Raw genomic sequence first — 18,721 nt, 5'->3', positions numbered from 1 at the left:
CTCCATCCTTTGGGTTGCTGAGCCTGGAAGAAACCTTGGAGTCACTGTTGTCTCTTCCTTTTCCCCCTCCCAACTCCACCATCCAGTGTGAGATGTCATCATTTTGTCTTTAAAATATGCCCATAGTTTTCATCACATGTGACATGTCCACTGCTTTCACTGTGGTATAAGGCTCTGTCCTCTCTACCTCCATAGTCACAGTGGCTGCCTAATTGATCTCTGCTGCTTCTTCCTTTCTGCCTTACCATCTTTCTCTGCTCACCAGCTAGACTCCCGCTAAGCTTTCTTGGCTCAGATGTTGGTCTTGCTCAAGTCAAAATTTAGAATAAAAAGCTAAAGGCCTTCATGCTCAGTGGTGTCCCCAAGAACATGTGCGTGCACCTCCCCTCCCTGTAACATCTCATTTAGTATCCTCCTACGGTTTCTGTGTTCTAGCCACGCTGGTCTCCTGCTTCAGGATCCTTGGATCTGCTGTTTATTTCCTTTGCATGGCATCTTCCTTTCATCCCTTCCTGCGTATCTTGGCTCAAATATTACCTCAGTGAGGGCATTTTAAAAATTGCACCCCATCTCCTGTCTTCCATGTCCTTTTTTCTTCTCCATTTCTCTTCATAGCTTTTACCACCATATGAAATTCTTAATTATTTTGTTAACTCTGCCAAAGATTTTGGTCTGATCTGTGCACTGAAATGTCCTTAGTGCTTACAAAAGGTCTTCCACACATTGTAGTTGTTCAGATATTTGTTAAGCTAATGAATTTGTCTGGAAGGGGGAGAATGCTTGAAGGCATGAGTTAGAGCCACAGACTGGATCATCACCCACATAATTGGAATAAACATTAAGTGTGAAATTTTTTTTTAAACAAATCATAAGTACTTCTTGAACATTTTAATTGCAACATTCCTAGGAAAGTGTTTTATTTTGATTCTAGAATTGTGGCATTAGCAGACATTGTAACTGATTACCAAATTGTGCTTCCAAAGTTAGTAAATGTTTATGCATCCTCAGGTGGACAGTATTTTTGATGATTTCACATATAAGCATTGTTACTGCAGTTTTGTGCTGGTATTAGCCACAGAGAGATTGTGACTGGTGAGAAGTTACATGCTCACTAAGTTTCTAACCTGTGATTCCTGACTCCCAAGTCCAAAATTTGATCAGCACGTTCTTGTATCACTCATGATGACAAACTCTTTTAAGTCACCAGAATTTACATTTTATTTTAAACAAAAAGAGACCTAAGCAACTAAGCTGGAGGAGAAATAATAGAAACTCTCCTAAAAAGTACAAAGAAAGTAGAGATAAACTTGATTCAGTCTCTTTAGCAGTTCTTAGTTTTGGACTCTAAAGAAGCTTCTATTAATTTGCTTGTTTTGCATAAATGTGTAGTAGTGTTTATGAGCTGATTTATTTCACCACTACTACCTTTCCTTCCCTGACATCCTTTACTCAGTACTTTTTTTTTTTTTTTTAAATTTAAGGTCAGTTAATTAACATATAATGTATTATTGGTTTCAGAGGCAGGGGTCAGTGATTCATCAGTCTTATATCACACCCATTGCTCATTACATCACGTGCCCTCCTTAATGTCCATCACCCAGTTACTCCATCCTTCCACCCCAATCCCTCCAGCAACCCTCAGTTTGTTTCCTATGCTTGAGTCTTTTACTGTTTGTCTCCCTCTCTGCTTTCATCTTGTTTTATTTTTTCCTCTCTTCCCCTATGATCCTTTGTTTTGTTTCTTAAATTCCACATACCAGTGAGATGATACCGATAATTGTTTTTCTTTGATTGACTTACTTCACTTAAAGCATAGCACCCTCTAGTTCTGTATGGGAGCAAATGGCAAGATTTCTTTTTCTTTCTTTTTTTCTTTCTCTCTTTCTCTCTTTCTTTCTTTCGATGGCTGAGTAGAATTACTCAGCACTTTTGAACTACTGGTTTTTCATGTCCCTCTTTCCACTTTCCCCGCCTTCCTACCTTTGGTCTCATGGACAGGTAATAACTTGCTAACACCAATCTATTTAAAAAAAAATAGATTAAAAAAGAGTAGTTATTTAAAAAAGAGTAGTTATGTGTGTGTATGCATGTGTGTGTGTATTTATGTTTAAATAATACCTGTGTATACTGTGCCATCTAGAATTCTCCAAAAATATGGAGGCATATTGTGGTTGAACCTTGGGTGTTTGCTACTTTAAGAGTGGCAGCAGCCTATCAGCTGCTTTTATAGAAGTTTTTGTCAGTGTTACTGAAGATTAGGATATACATTTTCAGAAGTTTTCCCAATTGGGGCTTCCTCAAAAGTAAAATTAGCTGAATAGTCCATCTTTCATAATTGCTAGATCACAAGTGTCTAGTTATTGAGCCATGTTGATCCTGAGTTTAGCCTTAGTTATAGGTTCTGATGTCCCCTTGTCCCTAATTGGAAAAGGAATCATGGTCTTACTATCAGGATGGAAATCAGAATAGTTCATTATTCTTAGGAAGATTCTTTGAAAATTACTCAAAATCATTAGGTTTAGCTTTAGCATTTATAATCTTTTTTAGCATTGCCAGAATCTAGAGTTGAAGTCCCGGGAATATGTGATTTGCATACTTTTGACAATAGTGGTGGTTAATTTTCTGTCATTATGTAACAAGACTGTTTCCAAGTATTTGGTTGACAAAACTTGTTTAAAATTCAAGCGTCCATAGAACACATCACGTAAATTATGTTACCTAATTTAAAAGACTACATTCATTAATTCAGTATGCAGTATTTTTAAACATTTTTTTATAGATAATATATGAGAATTTATGTAAAAATACCAACTTGGCTCACATATCTTACATTGTAGGTTTTGAAAATATTTAAAAATTTTTTCACTTCTAGTCTCACCTATTTTGTTTTTTTTCTTTCCTTTATTCTTCTATTATCATGTGATGTTAAAGTCTATTTCATGCACTGCTCCTGCAGTTTAGCGGTGTGGGGGGGAGGTGAGGAGAAATAGTATGTGCAGAGGTCCAGAGACCTGAAACACTGTGGTGTGTTCTGAGAACTGTGTTAAGTTCCATTGTAGACTAGAACATATGTTGTCTTTGTATGGGTAGGAGGAGACCAGAAGCTGGATCAGGAAAAGACCCTGTGGGAATGTAGTTCTCCACTTAAATACCAAAACCAGTAACCCGTGTTCTTTCATACCTTTCTTAATTTAGTGTTCTTCTCCTGCCCAAATTTAATTTTCTCAAGAGTAAGTCTACCTAGGTATGTGTTAAAGCTGGCGCATTTCTGTACCCGCTTTTAATCTCTTAAATTTTTTCTGTTAAAATTTCTGGTGGCTTAAGAGTAAAGAGTAGAATTTAGGAAGAATAAAACAAAAAATTTGTGACAAAAGACTTTTTTGGAATGTTTTCTGACCTTAGATTCTTGGTTTAATAGGTAAATATTCTTGCCCTGTGTTTAGAAACATGAAGCTGAAGGACAAAAATAAAGGAGAACTTAGGAGTCCATAGCTTAGAAAGTGACCTGCTAGTTGTCATGAAATCAATTTAGTGGGTTATAACTAGCATTTAAATAAATTTATGACAGAATAAGATACAGTATATCTATTGGAGTGTGTATCAGATTGTCACCGAAAAATCTACTTTTGGTTATGGTAAGCAAAGTTTGAAAAACTATTTAATATTTGTATATGCTTCTAGCATTTCTGTCTATATTTTAAAGACAGTATCCATTCATTTACTTGGGTATCTGGGAACGCACTGCCTCTCTTTCTCCACCCCATCTCCCATTCATTGGTGTACCACTATGTGCCAGGTACTGTTCTAAAGCCTTTACATGTATTAACTCATTGTTTTCTTCCATTACATGAATGTTATTTTTATCCCAGTTTTTCAAAAGGAGAAACAAAGGTGCCTAGTGATTATTAACTTGCCTGAAATTGCATAGCTAAGTTGTGAATCTGGGATTCAGTTCAAAACCAGGCAGTCTTTTATTCAGAGCCCTTTTTTCTAACCACCAAGCTTTAAATAGTCACCTGTGCAAAGACACCTCTCTCAAGGTACTGTGGTAAGTGCTGGAGGTATGTCTGAAATGGTTCCTGATCTCATGGAACTTAGATATTTATAAATATATTTGCAATATTCTATGTTTGTTAAATATATAAATATATACAGACATACCTAATGTGGGAAAATAACTAAGTATGGTTGAGTAACCATATATAATTAGCATATTACTACATTCCAGATTTCAATATCATTGACTATAATTTCCATTGTATGGATATGCCATAATCTCACTGTTCTTAGGTTGTCAGAAAGAACTTCCTAGTCCTTCCTTAGTAAGTAATGTTGAATGCATTCATTATTGTCATTTCAGATTACTATGTGAGGCTGTTTATAAAGCATAAAAATTTCAAGTTAGTGGTATCTTATTTCTAATTTTCTAAAGTTTATGCTTTAGCAGTAGTGCTGATCTACCTTCAGAAATGTTATATGGTAAATATTCAGTAGTTACAAACAAAACAAAATTCATTCGTCACAAATGGTGTTCTGTGTTAACCCATCTTCCTTCAAAATCTGTTCTTAATATTGTCATTGTAGCATGTATAAACCATTCCTAAATACTTTTTTTCATTCACTCAAATACTTGTGTGCCTGTTAGTTTTAGTGCATATCATGAACTTTCTTTTTTTAGTTGTCAGTCATGTATCCAAAATGGGGTGTATAACATTTTCACGTACTTAGATCATTGGTGCCTAGTGTGTTCCAGGTCTCTGGAAGTTAGATGATGGGCTTAGAACGATAGACAGCAGCTGCCCTATTGGACATAGCATAGTGAAGGAGTCTGTAATAATTTGCATGGAAATGTATTTGTCTCTTTTATAAGAAGTGAAATGTTTTGTAGACAGATGCATAGACTTTAATACACATTAATTTTGAAATTAAAAGGTATGTGGTTGGGCATCAGATTTTCTAATGGGCATTCCTATTATAATCCGTTATTTGGCATATTAATAAAATGAGTTCTGCAGAAGGCTTAGTGCTATTACTGATGAAGATATTTTTTAAAAGACCCTTTAGGTTTTTTACCGTAACAGTTTGACTGTTAAATGTAATAATTCCATAACACTTTGTTTCAGCAATTTAAAAATGGTTACTTTGAGTCATCTAACTTGTTACCAAATAGTGGCATGCAGTGTGGATACATGGTTTCCATGCATGGTTTCCATTCAAATTTGAAGTTGCTTAGGAGTTTCCTGTTCTTAATTTGGGGGATTTCTTTCAGTGCTTTTTGTTTCTCTTTTAGTTTAATAATGTTTTGAAGCACTGAAGGAAGCTGTCCATCAGCTTTTGTTGTTGTTGTTGTTGTTCTGTTTTATTTTGTTTGTATTTTTAATTAGTGATAACCTGACTGAATGACCTCACCTCCCTCAGCTAATAAATTTCTCTTCCCTTGAGGCTTATACTGGTAGCAGTTTAAGGGACAGGGCCCAGTTGGAAAAATGTGGCCGTAGACCTTTTTTTTTCTCTTTTTTTGGAGTAGGCTTCACACACAATGTGGGGCTTGAACTCATGACTCTGAGATCAAGAGTCACAGGCTCTACCAGCTGAGCCAGCCAGGCGCCCCAGCAGTGTACCCTCTTAAGGAGAATACTTTTCATGTTCATTTTTGTTTGGTCACCTAAAATTTATATTGATATCTGCTGTGATTTTCAAGTTATCTTTAAAAGATCTTCAAGTATATAACTTCATGAAAATGCTAGATGTCATTTGTAGGAATCAAATGGAGTTTCTGGACTTTAGTGATAATATGTGATCCTAATTCTTAGTGGCTTTACTAAATGTGTATGCAGTTTGTTTACAAATTCATTTACACACATTGACTAGGTTTTGAGTGAGATGCTCTGTAAAATTAAATTATTGTTATATAGGCCAGGTTGAAAAACAAACGTAACTGTTGGATGTGATTTCTTCCTGGAAGATAGATTAGCATAGCAGATTACTTAAATCTCTCTGAGCCTCGATCTCCTCCATGTAAAAGGAGGCAAACACCCTGTCAGTCTTAGGAGTGGTAGATCAAGATGAAATAACATGAAGCACTAGGCACAGTTCATGGCATAGTGTCGATAAGTGTTAGCCTCAGTACCCTCGCTTTCCCCAGCAGTATTCTACAATAATACTGTAGTACAAAAGTGCTGATACTCTGTCTGGAAGATCTAGATTTAAGTTCTAGTTCTTTTACTGCAATCTTTCTTGGATCAGTCACTTGACCACAGAGTTCATTTTCTCTTCTATAAAATGAAGTTCTGAAAATTAAATGGTGTCATGAGCGAGTGCTCCAGATCTAGTCTTTTCTCTTTGTTATCTAGCGTATTTATTATAACTTGCTTTATTTCCCAATAGTTGACATTAATTTTTATGTGCAAGGGAGAAGAGCTGTAATTGAGAACATTAACCTGATAGTTGGGTGGAGGACACATTTATTTGGAGGAGCAGAATGTAGGAAGAAATGACAGTGCCCTTCCAGGTAGTTGTTATGCATACAGACCCGGTGAAAGGCTTCAGGCTGAAGTGGGAAGGGTCCGGGGGTAACTATCAGTTTAAAAAGATCGCTGTGGCTATAATGATTTCACTGGACCTGGTAGGTCTCTTGATTCTGTTCTTCATTAGTTTCTTCCTGCCTGTTCTAGTAGAGTTCTTTCTATATGCGATCCTGCCACTATTATTAGGTTTCTGAAGAGTGGCCTACATTTTGTAATCTGCTTTCCCCACAACCTGCAATAAATCTAAATCTCAAAAATACGTAATTTTCTGACATCGGACTATGAAAGGTTTTCATCAGTTGAATCTACTTTTTCAAGCAGGAAATGGTTCTACTTTCTCCTTACAACATACCTTTCAGCTCTAGCTGGGAGATTGGTCATTTTCCATTTCTTGTCTGTTAACGTGACACAGGCTGTTCCACAGGCCCAGAGTTTAACAGACCTCTACCAGTAACTTTTTTTCCCCTTTGGAAGCCCTTTTTGTGGCATGCTTTTATTAAAAATTTCCTCATCGGTCATCCTAAGGTAATTTTAATTGCTTTATGACAAATTTGTATGGTAATCGATAGCAATACAGTATTGGTAATTTAGTTTTACTTTGTGTAGCTTCAGTTATTCCTTCTGGTAACTATTATAGAGTGCCAAGCTTGAGGCAGAAGGAGAGTGAATTCTTAGATTTAAAATGTGACATACAAACTTTTATCATTTTAATAACCAAATGTTTTTTTATTTTAAAGATTTTTATTTATTTATTTGACAGAGAGAGATCACTAGTAGACGGAGAGGCAGGCAGAGAGAGAGAGAGAGGGAAGCAGGCTCCCTGCTGAGCAGAGAGCCTGATGCGGGACTCGATCCCAAGACCCTGAGATCATGACCTGAGCCGAAGGCAGCGGCTTAACCCACTGAGCCACCCAGGCGCCCCAATAACCAAATGTTTTAAATGTTCTTATATAACAAAGGTGGGTTGGAGTGAGGAGGAAAGGGGGACAGACAATCTGCCAAGGCAGTCACAGAACCGCAGTACGACTTGATTGTTAGCCATCTATTGTCCATTGATACGTGCATACTCTTAATAAAAGTAAGCTTAGGGGCGCCTGTGTGACTCAGTAGGTTAAAGCCTCTGCCTTTGGCTCAGGTCATGTTCCCAGGGTCCTGGGATCGAGCCCCATGTCGGGCTCTCTGCTCAGCAGGGATCCTACTTCCTCCTCTCTCTCTGCCTGCCTCTCTGCATACTTGTGATCTCTCTCTGTGTCAAATAAATAAATAAAATCTTAAAAAAAAAAAAGTAAGCTTTAAAAACCGGAGCTCCATGGAATTTCAGTTTAATGACTTCAGTGGAATTAAAATGATTCCATAATTAACATCAGGTTGGGCAGGACCCCCTGCTATTTTATTAATGAGTTCCCTTTTGTGCAGGGGTGTGGGTGATTTCCAGCTCTCATCCAACACAGAATACGATAGGCACCTACCAAGTGTTCAGACCTGTCTTTTAGGGTTATTTTCGTTTCTTCAGAAGAACTGAAGAATCTGTTGGGGCAAGGGATTTGTGGGGGTTTGCCATCAAATTTGTGGGGGTATGCCATCTCCATAAAGCAAAAGCTGTCACTCCGACCACTCTGAAGCACGTACTCCTTGTTCATCTGAGGGTTCACATGAAAAACGACAGGGTGACAGAGTAGCAGCAGCAGCCTCTTTGATTTTCTAAGTCATGGCAGCAGTTAACAGTGCTCTAGTGGCTTAACACACCGACACTTAAGTCCTTATTTTTTTGTTTTTGTTTTTAAGTCATTGAAATTATGAGACTATCATTCACATGGAAGCATTGTAGTTCTTCGGAACCATTATGATCTCAAAAGGAAAGGAGAATGATACAGATACACTGGCTGAGGTGTTTTGAGGTGCATCGAAGTGTTCCAAGCTGTGACTTACCTTAACATGTTCTTGAAGTACCATGGCGTGGATTAAAAGGTATGCTTTAGAAATCTCCCAGTGACCCCAGGGTCATGGATAGAATGAACGCTTATGATTCTGTATTTAGTTATCACATATTTTAAGAGATTTTAATATTTAGATTATAGATTTATGGTAATAGTACTTTTTATTTTGTTAAAAAAAAAAAAACCATATATCACAAGCTTGATGAGTGGTTTCTCCTTCCCTTCCTCCCCTCTTTGAGATACAGTTATAGAAAACACTGGGGTAAATATTTTCCCTGGATTTTAATAGTAATGGGCTGTAATTTCTTTCACCAGATAGTTTAGGTATTATTCATGTATTGGTCTGTAATTAGCTTTGTGGTTTACATCATAGACTAGTTTCTTTCCAGTGCTGTCATTTCATGGCCTGAATAGGAAATAGATGAATGCTTTAGTTGGAGCCTTAATTCGACCAAATAAAATAATTCTTACATGGACCATTTATAGTTTGTGCTTTTTGTCTTTTCCAAAGAATTTTTCCCGAGAGAAAAATGCATGGCTCCCTATTAACAGTGATTGTTGTTGCTTCACTAATTGTATGTATGCAATTAATTATTTATGTGTTTGTGATATGTAGTCCCCCTGTTATTTGTGGTTGCTAATAGTGGTAATTCTAGGTTTCATATTACCCACTTAGCTGTCAAAAATTGTTAAGGTTTTTATGTTCGTACATTTTATTTGACTGATGTAGTCAAAACCAGTTTTTAATTATTTGAAATCTTGGAAACCTCCTAATTTTATACTGTGTGCTTGCAACTAAATGTTTTCTTACGGATGGTGGAAGTGAATGAACCCAGGAAGAATGCAGAATTTATAAATGTTATATTAAGTTCAGAATTTTTTATCTTTAGGATAGTAAAGAAAAGTTTGTTGGGAAGGTAATGGTTTAAATCATGGATAGATAAATTTAACAGACATACACTAGTGCAGTCTGTAATTTTTATCACTGAGGCTATCTTATGTTAAAATCCTTTTGATATGTCAGCAGTTAAATTCTAAATGGAATTTAGTTATTAAACCTAAGACAAAACTGCTTTATGTTAAATTCCAGTCTGTAATGACAGTGATCTAATCAAGTTTCTAGGTAAAGTAGGCAGCTTATAAACCAAGGTAGTTATTCACTTCAACCAGGTATTTTATGTCTGATGGCACACAGTAGTGTCTGCTCTCCAAAAAAGATCTTTTCTGACATAATGGGTTAGAGATAATATTCGATACATTGTTTACAAAATGTAATTCTCTATAATATTTGCTACTTCTACTTAAAATACCTTTTTTGGGGTAGCATTTGAGCATCTGTTTTGTTTTAACTCCACTCAGGATTCTTGATCCACAGCTAGGGTTGAGAACTCCTAGGAAGGGTTTATAGCTTAGTGGTTAAGAGCTTAGACTTGGGGGCCAACTGACCTGTGTTTCAGATCTAATACTTAACTTTACTATTTTAACAGGGTATAAAAATGATCTAGAAAAAAAGTTTAAATTTGTATATTAAAAATATAATAACATAAACATATATATGATTTATGTTAATGCATTTTATATGTGTGTGTATATAAAATATGTATGTATCTCTATATAAATGTCTGCCTATCTCAATAAATTATACACACAGGAAGCCAGTGTTAGACTAACAGTGGTGATGACTATTACATATCAGATCAGGAACTTGTTTATTTGGTGGAGGGGAGTAGGAGGGTGCTATTAAATATTTTTCTTCTCTTTAGTCTTACACATTCTCATATGATCTTCCTAGAGCTAAATAAACAATCACTATTTGATGTTTTCAATTCTTTGGGCTTTTTCTCATCAGTGAAAGGTGGCCAATAGAGACCTGTAATTTATCTATTGTCCTCTTAGCCTGCTGGGTTGATTTGTGTCTCTAAAGCTATGTTTTTCAAGTTGCAGGTTTCAACCCACTCATTAGTGGGTCAAGAAATCGATTCAGTGGGTTATGACCAGCATTAGGAATACATGCTAGAATAGAAAATAAAATATCAGCATGCACTCAGTGTAGAAAAGATTATTTTTAAAATACTTTCAAGTTTTTAAAATGCAGAAATAAACAAAATATATACCCATTTATGTGTATGTTGATTGGGTTGTTTTAGTAGTTGCCTACCATAGTCACAGATGTCCCTCACAGGTACTGTTAGTTCTGTCTTGTTATGCCTTGCTAAGAAGTGACCAGGATAGGTTCCAGTTTGTGGCTTGTATTGGTACGCCATGCTCTTTATCACCTTCAAGGATCACCCTGCAATCCCCTTGCTTTGAAGTGAAGGTTATTACTGGAGAGTATCTAAGGAGTAGAGGAGAATAGGAGAACATAATAATAGCTTTTGGGTGGCATTAATCAAGTCTGTTTTGTCAAATAGAATGATGTACTATACTGCCCCTTGGCATACATTCTGGTGTTTATCATCTAAAGATCTGTGTCTTCAGACTTCCATAGCAGCCCATTCTGGAGTCAGTATAATAAGTTGTTGCCTTTCTCCCCTAATTAAGTGAAGTGGAAAAGAACAGAATAGCAGATGTCATGATTATATCCCACAATATGGTTTTATAAAACTTTATTTCCAGGAGCATGTATATGTACTGAACTGCAGAGACCCAAGTTCTGGTAATGATGAGCTGAGAAACTAGATGAAAATCAGTCTTATAAATCGAGGTTGCCAAACTGACCTCAGTCAGAAAAGACTTCAGATATCTAAAGCAGGATTATCAGCTCAGTAGTCTTACCTCTGACGGTAAGCTATATTTAATTAGATGTGAGACCTTGTTTTTGTTTTTTTATTGTATTGTTGGTGCCCCAGCTTGCCCTGGTAAATATTTATAAAAGCTCATAGGTAAGAAATTTAGAATATTTCCTAGTTGAGGAGGAATTTACTCTTACTTTACATTGATGAAAGTGACCCATTCAATTAAAAAAAACCCCAAATCTGATAATATATACTAAAACCCACCCAATTCATTTTCCTAGTCCTTAAATGTTAAGACTTTTTCATGTAATAGGTGTTTCTTTAATCAGAAGGTAGGTAAAAAGTTTAATGTTGCAAAAAGATTAAGCATAAATCAGATATATGACAATATTTTGGGTAGTTAATTGTTAGACCTTTTATTTATTTGTTTGTTTATTTATGATGAGTGCCTTTGCCTACCGCAGTGTCTTCATAACAGGCAGATTATCTGTTTTACAGATTTGTTGAAGATAATCACAGAGTTCCTGGTGAATATTTTAAAATAAATAAAGCTTCAAAGTAGGACAGTATCAGCATATGTATGTTTTAGGATTGTGTCTAAAACACAGTTTTGTCCTCCTTAGAAAACAATAAGAGAATGAAGATTTCTGGTAAATCGTTTCATAGCAATGGAATTTGTATATTAGTTTTCTACACTTGGGAGTTGAAAAATGGAAGAAATCTTTGCCAGAATAGGAGGCCAAAAGATGATAAGCACAATTCATCTTTCTCTGCAAGTTCTTGGAATTTGAGTCAAGCATACATAGTTCCTGCTCTGAATTGGGTATGATGTACTAAACTTAGAAATCATGTTTTGAAATTACAGAAGATAAAGTAATAACCACCCCCCCAACCAGTGGATTAAGTACCCCAATGATGGTTGCTTATCTTTGCACCAGTATGTAAAGGCATATGTTGCTGGTGGTGAAGGGAGAAAACAAGAGCCCATGTGTTCTATTACTTTGTTTTCCCCAAACCTCTCCCCCACCCACCAACCTGACGTTGCCTTCTCCCAGACTCTCCCAATTCTTCTTCCGCTTATCAACAGCATTGCTTGGCTTTTCAACATTATTTTAGCCCTGTTACTACGACCTCACCACTTGTTACCTCATGCTGCTTGTCCTGTTGCTAGTACAAGTTATCATGTTATTACTTTGTAGCATTTGTTCTTCAGAACTGTGTCCCTCTAGCTTAGTTATCATCATGTGTGAGAATGAGAGCAACTTTTGTTGTTGTTGTTGTTGTTGTTGTTGTTTTGGTAGATTTTTCTTCCTAAAGTGTAGTTTAGAAAGAAACTAAACTACGTTCTAGTTTAGTTGGCCTAGAATGGAGATCAGTGGCCACAGATGGCACTCCAACCACACACCTAGGAGTAGAAGAAAGAACATATCACAAATTACTATGTTAATTATTACAAATGCTTCCAGTGTGCTTTTGGTTACTAAAAACAAGTTAAAAACCCTCTGGGAATGAAGATGAGCTGCTCGAGAGATTTTAAAAAGATGTTTTTGATTCTGAAAATAACAAAGTTTTAAAAATCTTTTGTGTAAATGTAGCATTATTAGCATTGGGCACTTTCTCAAGCTAATTTATATTTCATTACTTTGAAAAACAAAGCTCTTTTGCATTTGTCTGGGATCTGGGATATCTTATTAAAATAATACTTTAGAATCCCATCTCAAGCATGAACCTAACTGAAGAGTGGAATATGCTATACCAGTAATTGTTATGAAAATCAAGGAATGTCGTCCTTTTCAAAAACACAACGAGGTCAGTTTATCTTGTAATATATTTTTTTAATGATTTATTTATTTAATTTAGGTTTTGGGGAGGAGAGTGTATGTAGGAGCCGGGGGAGGGGGAGAAGGAGAAGGAGATAATCTTTTTTTTTAAACAACAGTCAGTGTTTATTAATTCACATGTGTTCAGAATTTGGGGGCAGTTTAGTTGGGTGGGTTTTTAAAAAATTATTATTAACATATAATGTATTATTTGCCTCAGGGGTGCAGGTCTGTGAATCATCAGGCTTACACATTTCATAGCACTCACCGTAGCACATACCCTCCCCAGTGTCCATAACCCTATTCCTAGCTCTCCACCCCACAGCAACCCTCAGTTTGTTTTGTGAGATTAAGAATCTCTTACAGTTTTGTCTCCCTCCTGATCCCATCTTTTTTCATTTTTTCCTTCCATACCCCCTGCAACCCCCCTCCCTGCCTCTCAAACTCCTCACATTAGAGAGATCATATAATTGTCTTTCTCTAATTGACTTATTTCACTCAGCATAATACCTTTTATTTAGTTCCATCCATGTTGTTGCAAATGGCAAGATTTCGTTTCTGTTGATGGCTGCATAGTATTCCATTGTGTATGTATACCACACCAAGAAGGAGAGAATCTTAAGGACTCTGCACTGAGCACGGAGCCTGACATGTGGCTTGATTTTGCCACCCCAGGACCATGATCTGAGCTGAAATAAAGAGTCAGAGTCTTAACAAACTGAGCCACCCAGGCGTTCCTGTCTTGTAGTATTGAACTGGTAGGTGATTATGAGGAGAATATTCTGTAGGTGAGCCAGAAAGTGTGCACACATGCCAAAACTGTTGCTTAAATGAGGAGTAGTTGCACTGATCTGTGATGTAGCCAGGTTCTAACAGTTCAGAGTGAGTGAACTGCAGATACATTAGTGACAGCTTTCATTGCCCCCATAAGTCTTCAGGCATTGCTTTAGCAACTATCATGTCAGCATATAGTCTTTAAAAATAATGACTGGAAATGTACTACTTCGGAAAATAGTGATCAGAAAGGACAACTGCGTACCCCCCCCCCATTCCTTGATTATTTATTATAAGGAATCCTGGGGGGGAACTCTTGGGGTGGTTGGATAGGACAAAGAGCATTTTCAAAGCACTTAATTTTGGTTGAGTGCTTTTGTGTTTCATTACAACAGTGGGTGGACAAAGGTGACTAAAAATGTGCTAGAAGTGCTGATGGTGGCAGCTAAGCAGCTAGATTAATCAATATGCATGAAATTGAGCTTTATTAAAACTCCGTTTTGGTTGAAATTCTTGTGGAAAAAGTAATCTGTGAGTGAGAACTTGTGACCTGAGGCAGGGATGGGGAAGATACAGTTACTATGTTATCAAACTGGAGTGACTTGAAACAGGTAAAACCCACTGAAGGCACTTTTGAAGTAAAAGCTATTGCTCCAGATGCTGGGAACCAATTTTCAATCGTACCCTCCCTACCTCTGCAGTTATACACTTTGTTTTGTTGACTACCATATTCTCTGCCCCAAGACACTGACTGGTCATAGCAGGTACTTAGTAAATATTTGTCAAATGAATGAACTTTTGGTAACGTAGTTTATTAAGACATGTGTCTGTCCTGCCGTGGCAGTTTACCAATGGAGAGACTGAGTGGATATATCAGGAAGTAATCACATTTTGAAATGATTGTAACTTCTGCAGTTTTGTCATCAGTGAACTTTTTTATGAGTTAAATTGTCTATTAAAGACCAAGGAAATCTTTGGGACCCTGGGTGTCTCAGTCAGTTAAATGCCTGATTTTTTTTTATCTCAGCACAGGTCTCGATCTCAGGGTCGTGAGTTCGCGCCCCACGTTGGGCTCCACGCTTCGATGTGGAGCTTACTTTAAAAAAAAAAAAAGCAAGAAAGTCTTGAGTGGATAATAGCTAACATTTAATGAGTATTGGACTTACAAAATGCCACCTGCGCCTCTCCAGTTTGTTAAAATTAACATTTGTATTTTATATATGTGGAGACTGAAACTCTAGAAAAACTGTGAAAGGGCTAGAGTTGTTTTTTTGTTGGAAAGACCTTGACTTCAGGGGAACAAAAGTTGGAAATAGTTTATACAATAATTCAACAGATTTTACTCACCAATGGTAGATCTCCAAGTGTGAGATTTTTTTTTTTAATAGGGAAAGAATGATTGTGATCTGTGCTTGTATCACACAGAAGAAAAGCTCTGTATTTGAACTAAAACATTTCCATATTTGGGATTGACCAGATTTAGTTAGGAGGTGGACAGTTGCCCTTTTATGGCCACTAGACACTCCATCGCTTTTATTTCTCTTTAACTTGGTGGCTCTGGCACTTCCTCAAGCAATCCTTTTCTTTTTTACTGCTGTCTTGCATTCCGGTGTTCTCTCTCCTTTCTTCCCTTCTACCCTACAAGCTCCTCCCTCCCTCATTTACATGCAGCCTGAAAAAACAAGAACATTTGTTCTCCGTTCCTCTTACTTAAAATAATATGTGAACAGTGCTTTCGAGTCCGAAAACTGGGCAGATCAAGTGAGAAATGAGGATGTTATGAAAATAATATAAAATACAGGTCCTAGCAAGTTGTCCAAAAGTCAAGAGGGCTGACCCCAGGACAAGTAGTGTTCCTCTTTCAGATTAAAAGATTTGTTGAGTATAATGACCAGACTAGTATGATTAATTCTTGAATACTAGAACCAAACCAAGGCACTGAGGGATAACCAGGGAAAAAAATTAAAAATCACCAATTTAAATGACTCCCCTTTAATTTTGGTTCTCATTCTGAAGTTCAAATTTATACTTAGAATTAAGGCTCTAACTCTAACTTCAGTCTTAAACTTTCCTTCATACCTAGGAACCACCATGATTTTTTAAAAGCCCAGGCTGTTAAATGTGTTAATTGCATCATTATATTGACATATATAATAGGTATTATATTAGTGTTTGATTATTGATGTTACAGTGCAAAACTGCTTGGGTGAAATTGCTGAAGACCTATACCTGGTATATGTAAGTTTTCCTTTTAGTTAGTTTTAGACTCATCAAAACTACATGAAGGAACATGGACTTCTGAGGACTTCTTTTTAGGTGTATTGTTTTATTGTTTATAGCTCCATTTAGGTCTTTTTTTTTTTTTCTTCAAAGATTGTATTTATTTGCCAGAGACAGAGAGAAGACAGCGAGAGAAGGAACACAAGCAGGGGGAAGTGGGAGAGGGAGAAGCAGGCTTCCCGCTGAGCGGGGAGCCCGATGTGGGTATTGATCCCAGACCCTGTGATCATGACCTGAGCCGAAGGCAGATGCTTAACGACTGAGCCACCCAGGTGTCCCTCCATTTAGACCTTGATGTCACTTACAGAATCTGTCAGAAACTTGGATTTATCACTTTTTTGAAGTTGTGTATTGCTACTGTTGAGCAAGTAGTAACAGTAATGTTTATCAGGACACTTTCCATGGGAAAAGTAGTTTAATGAAGGTGAGAAAGTTGTCATCATCATAGGTTTTTGACTTGGGTAAAATAGTTCCTTTATTTATGCATTGTAAAACTTGTAAATTTAATATCAGTTTATTTGGGAGACTATATATAATTTTTTTCTCCAATGTAGAAAATAATTTATTTTAGATTGATTTGTTCATAATTATTGTTTAATTCAAAGTAGTCTAAACATTAGAGTTTAAGACCTACTATTCCATAATTTTTTTTTTCTGTTGCCTTTTTTCTCTTTTTTTTAATAAATGACTTGCTATTCTGGTTTATTGGTTTAGTGAACACGCACTGTCTCTAGGCTTATATTTGAAAACTTCATGTTAATACTGTATACTCTTGAGTCAACATTAATGTGAATAATACAAGCTTGTAACTTTGACCATATTTCTCTGATGTGCACTTCTGCTATTAAAAAAAAAAAGATTATTCAGTATGAAAGCTATGGCCTGGAACAAAAATCCACTGTGCATGTTTAATTTATTGTGGAAACAAGTTGGCATTTTTTTTCCATTACAGGGATATTTAGTTATAATTCTTTAAAGGTTCTGTATTCCATTAATCCCTAGAGCTATTAACACTTCAGATTTTCCTGGTTTATTTAACCTTATGCCATTGTTTCATATTCTCTCATCCTTGAGATTAAACAGTTTTGGTTTGCTGGGAAATAGTTTACAGGTTAAAAAGTGATTTTTCTGAAACATTAAATAAATTTTCATATGATAGGCTGTTTGTTGAATGGAAAAAGCAAATAGGCATTAATTCTTCAGTGAACTAGGGGGCAAAGAAGTCCTTATTTGGGGAAGGCAAAGAAGATAAACAGTTTAAGGACCAGAGTGTGGGTCTCATTATCTTGACCTTAGAATGGTTGGTATGTAATTAGAAGTTGGGGAAGGTCCTACCTTCTGACTTTCTGAGCTTCAGTTTTCCTTTCTAAGTTTGAAAGAATGTCTGCCTCTCATGTTGTTAATGAGAAGTAAATGAGAGCATATATTTGTTGTTATCTACTTTTCTCTTCTGATATATGAGGCTAGTTTAGGAAGCTGTGGATTAAGTAGTAACGAGAGCTTCATCTAACCTTATGGAATCAGGGAATGGAAATGAAGATAATTTGAAATACAGTTGGTAACATTAGTCAGTGAATTGCTTGTGACAGAAGGCAAGAATGAGAAGAGGTCAATTATACTTATAACTGTAGAGAAGAGAAACTGCATGTCTTTTGGGAGCACACAGATATGGAAGTTGGTGAAAGGAATGTTAAGAATTAAGTTGTTACAGTGGAGTTTGAAGAAAAACATATCCTCTTATTTTCTCATTAGACAATTGGATGTCAGGCAGTTGACTGGACAGTCAATTAGTAAATTAGCCCTAACAACAGCTTTGCAGTTTGCCTAATTTAAATTCCTAGCACAGCAAAATATTGAGTAAATACATAGCATGAATGACCCTAATGGTGAGAGTTCAGCCTGCATCTATAAAAGGTGTTATCCTTGTTTTCTTCATTGCTACCCCTTAACTCCCAAAGCTTTTTGCTCCTTCCTGGATTAGTGCTTCACCACTAGAAGTTACTGGTGATTGATATTTTTAATCACTTCACGGTCATTCTCAATGCAGCACCTTTCTTTTCGTCTGCCTTGGGCAGAGAGGCTCCTCAGATGATTGTGAAGAGTATCAAGTTGCTTGTAGCACCACCCAGGGTAAAATGGTTTGCTGTCAGATTGCAGGGTTGATAAACCCCTGTACCCCTGTCTTTTGTGTTACTTTCCAGTGGGCGCCCCCCCCCCCCATCACACACACCTCCTGAGAAGCTTGAGGGAGCAGATACTAGCTACTTGTCCTGTGTTGTTGGTCCTAGGGGTGGATGAAGGCAGTGCGACAGGGTAATGGCTTAGATATACTTCGGCAGAAAGCCATTCTTTAAGCTTTGAGTTGTGGTTAAGACCATCTCTTCATAGTGGTTTTGGCGTTACCACAAATGCAGGTTTATTTTAATATGACATGTGATAACAGAAGGCAAAGTTAAAATGTGGAAGAAATATCATTTGGGTATTAACATTCAGGCAGAAAGGCATTTCTTTATTCATGCAATGGTGTTATAAAAAACATTTTGGGGGGGGCACTTGGGTGGCACAGTTGGTTAAGTATCCAACTCTTGGTTTTAGCTCAGGTCATGATCTCAGAGTTGTAGGACAGATTCCTGTGTGGGGCTCTTCAC

At 36.7% G+C, this 18,721-nt stretch overlaps 1 protein-coding gene across 3 annotated transcripts in view; it reads left to right on the top strand.

Annotated features, from left to right (window-relative positions):
• LOC111148915 (recombination signal binding protein for immunoglobulin kappa J region) overlaps positions 1 to 18,721 on the top strand; it is a 103,215-nt gene that overhangs the window by 28,681 nt on the left and 55,813 nt on the right. The window contains exons 1-2 of one of the 3 annotated variants that reach the window (XM_022505704.1): positions 7,023 to 7,052; positions 8,313 to 8,495. The exons of 1 other annotated variant lie outside the window; for it this stretch is intronic. In XM_022505704.1, the coding sequence (XP_022361412.1) occupies positions 8,479 to 8,495 (17 nt within the window). In that variant the 5' untranslated portion in view covers positions 7,023 to 7,052; positions 8,313 to 8,478. Of the gene's footprint in view, positions 1 to 7,022; positions 7,053 to 8,312; positions 8,496 to 18,721 lie in introns of those variants that run through there. One more of the 3 variants, XM_022505706.1, reaches the window with a different exon arrangement.

This window comes from Enhydra lutris, unplaced genomic scaffold, assembly GCF_002288905.1.
Source record: "Enhydra lutris kenyoni isolate GAN:26980312 unplaced genomic scaffold, ASM228890v2 scaffoldscaffold21, whole genome shotgun sequence".
Taxonomy (NCBI): domain Eukaryota; kingdom Metazoa; phylum Chordata; class Mammalia; order Carnivora; family Mustelidae; genus Enhydra; species Enhydra lutris.
The sequence above is the reverse complement of the archived record's forward strand: the minus strand, read 5'-3'. Positions and strand labels throughout refer to the sequence as shown.